We start from the raw sequence: 2,552 nt of genomic DNA, 5'->3' as shown, positions 1-2,552 counted from the left end.
CATCGATGTATTTTGGGTAATGTATTGTGAGCAACGATATTTTAAAACATTGATGTTTTTTGGAGTGCATGTCCTATTGGTTGATTGAAAAAGCACCTCTGACAGGCCGGAGCATGGTAGTCTTATGTTACAGAAATGGTTAAAAAAAACATCCATGAGAAAAAACTCAAATAGTCATAAAACTATTTAATATGAGCTAATAGTTCACATTAATGTTGTTTTTTTAAAAATAATATCTTTCCCCTATTATGTATATTATGATTTAATGTTTGCCTACATTTAATATTTTATTTAATTTGCTAATACTCGTTACTCTAACGAACAACATTATTTTGATATTGAACACTGATATTTCAAAACATCGATTTGTTTTTTATTAATGTTGCATTCTTATTTGCAAAAATCACTTCCGACTGGCCGGACTATACGTCGTCGTTGGAACAGACTTTAAGTTACTGAAATGGTTGTTCAAAAACATCGATGACTAGAAAACATCGGTCTTAAAATATCGATGTTTTGGGTAAAACATCGACATCTATGTCGCATCCCTAGTCCAGACCATTTTCCTTTTATTATTACACAAGGTCAATCATAGATCTTCTATTATAATTAGTCATAACTGTTATCTTATTATTAGTAGTAAAGTTTTTTTTTTTTTTCTCTCAGTCAAAACTCCCGGATTGGAGTCCTATACTGCCCCTAACCATGGTTGGGGGTCAAAGTTCTTCATTTTGTGGGACCGCCACTCAATGAAAAAAGTCAACGTCCCAGGCCGGATTCGAACCGGCACCGCCAATAGACATCAAATTGGTAAGACTGGGTCTTAACCACTGAGCTATGGGCGGCCCAGCAGTAAATTTATGTATTGTTTTTAATTAGTTGTTAAAAAATCTGGTGTTATCTATTTCCTTTATTTTTTTCAGGATTGCTTTGGATAGAAACCAAAATAAGGATGTAAACATTTTAATTCGTTGTGCTTTTGGTTATGCCAACCTTCCTCATCGTTATAGGGAATTGAGCAAAGCCAAAAATCTACTTGAAGAAAGTTTGAAGCGCTCTCCGTCTAATCCAACGGCAAATAAACTTTGTGGGGATTTATGTTTAAAGGAAGATAAACCACCGGTAGTTATTGATTGTAAACTTTCTATTTATTGGATGACAAATTTCCTTCAACTGACTAACTGCTCAATTAACTTAAGTTAAATGAGGAGCAGAGTAGCTCAGTGAGTAAGGGGTTGTGTTATTATCTCTCTGGCCTGGGTCCAAATCTGGCTTTGGAAAGTCACTATTTATTTTGCTAAATCAGCCCTGTGGGTTCGGGCACACCTAGCCTCCAAAAATGTAGGTATCATTACCCCTAATTCGGGCGAAAAACCTGGCAGTTGAGTATGATCTTGAACAAACCACCTCCTTGCACAATGATTGTTCAAGAAGCAGTACTTTCTTACAAAGTACTGAATCCCTAAACTTTTATGGGTTCAGGTTTTATTAAATTTAATGGAATGCTTATTATTTATGTTGTTTTTTTTTACTTGATGAGTATTGCTGTCACATAACCCTTTTAATGCCAAACAATGATTTATCATTGTTCATAATATTAGCAAAAAGTGCCAATAAATGATGTATTGTAGCATACATAATGGTGTCTTATTATTCATATTGCAAAAGAACAGGATCCATATATAAATTAATAAATTGGTTTAAATAAAAGACTATTTTTGTCGCAGACTGAAAATGAGCTGCAAATCATAATACATTGGTTTGTTATTTAAATTAATCATTTATTATATCTGTTAATAAAAAATATGGTGTGTGGTGTCAAGATTTGAAAATCATCACGAGTCGACCTTTGATGTGAGTGCCTTATATATAAATCCACGGAATTGATGTAGTACTTTTAACTATGGATTTTCTTTCTAGGAAGTTTGATAAATTAATTTTTTTTAATTTTTGATGTTAAAAAACTTCTAAAGATGAATATAAATTATTTTATATTTTTCTCTCTAGTTGTACAACGTTTCGGGACTATTGTCCCATGTTCATGCACCTTAATAATCCTCATATTTGTCCTACTTTTAATTTCACTATAAAAATCATGTCATATATTACAGCATGGCTGAAAATTGTTTCCCTCTGTTTAATTGTTCAATTCATGAAATATAATTCTATAGTGAAATTAAAAGTTTGACAAATATGAGGATTATTAAGGTGCATGAACATGTGACAGTAGTCTCGAAATGTGGTACAACTAGAATGAAAAATATAGAATAATTTATATTCATCTTTGGAAGTTTTTCAACCTCAAAAATTTATAGAAACTTTTACTTATCTTTTTCACTAATTATAAAACTAAATCTGTTAAATGAATTGTGAGCTGGTTTGTTGCAAAAGTACACCGCACATTTATTTATATCTTCTTTCTTCAATTTTGCTGCATTTTCTTAGGAAAAAAATAGTGCAATTTTTAATACAAAATAATTTTTTTTTAATCAGTAGCTGCTAAAGCATTTCATCCTTCTGAAATATCCAGCATCATTCAACGATTACCTACC

General features: G+C 31.7%; 1 protein-coding gene across 1 annotated transcript in view; it reads left to right on the top strand.

Annotated features, from left to right (window-relative positions):
• The window catches only part of LOC106679164 (uncharacterized), a 28,063-nt gene that overhangs the window by 12,143 nt on the left and 13,368 nt on the right, over nt 1–2,552 (top strand). Inside the window, exon 5 of the mRNA XM_067045901.1 lies at nt 924–1,122. Coding sequence (XP_066902002.1) covers nt 924–1,122 — 199 coding nt within the window. The remainder of the gene's footprint in view (nt 1–923; nt 1,123–2,552) is intronic.

The sequence above is a fragment of the Halyomorpha halys genome, unplaced genomic scaffold (assembly GCF_000696795.3).
Source record: "Halyomorpha halys isolate HHAL.00 unplaced genomic scaffold, Hhal_1.1 Scaffold180.1, whole genome shotgun sequence".
NCBI lineage: Eukaryota > Metazoa > Arthropoda > Insecta > Hemiptera > Pentatomidae > Halyomorpha > Halyomorpha halys.
The sequence above is the reverse complement of the archived record's forward strand: the minus strand, read 5'-3'. Positions and strand labels throughout refer to the sequence as shown.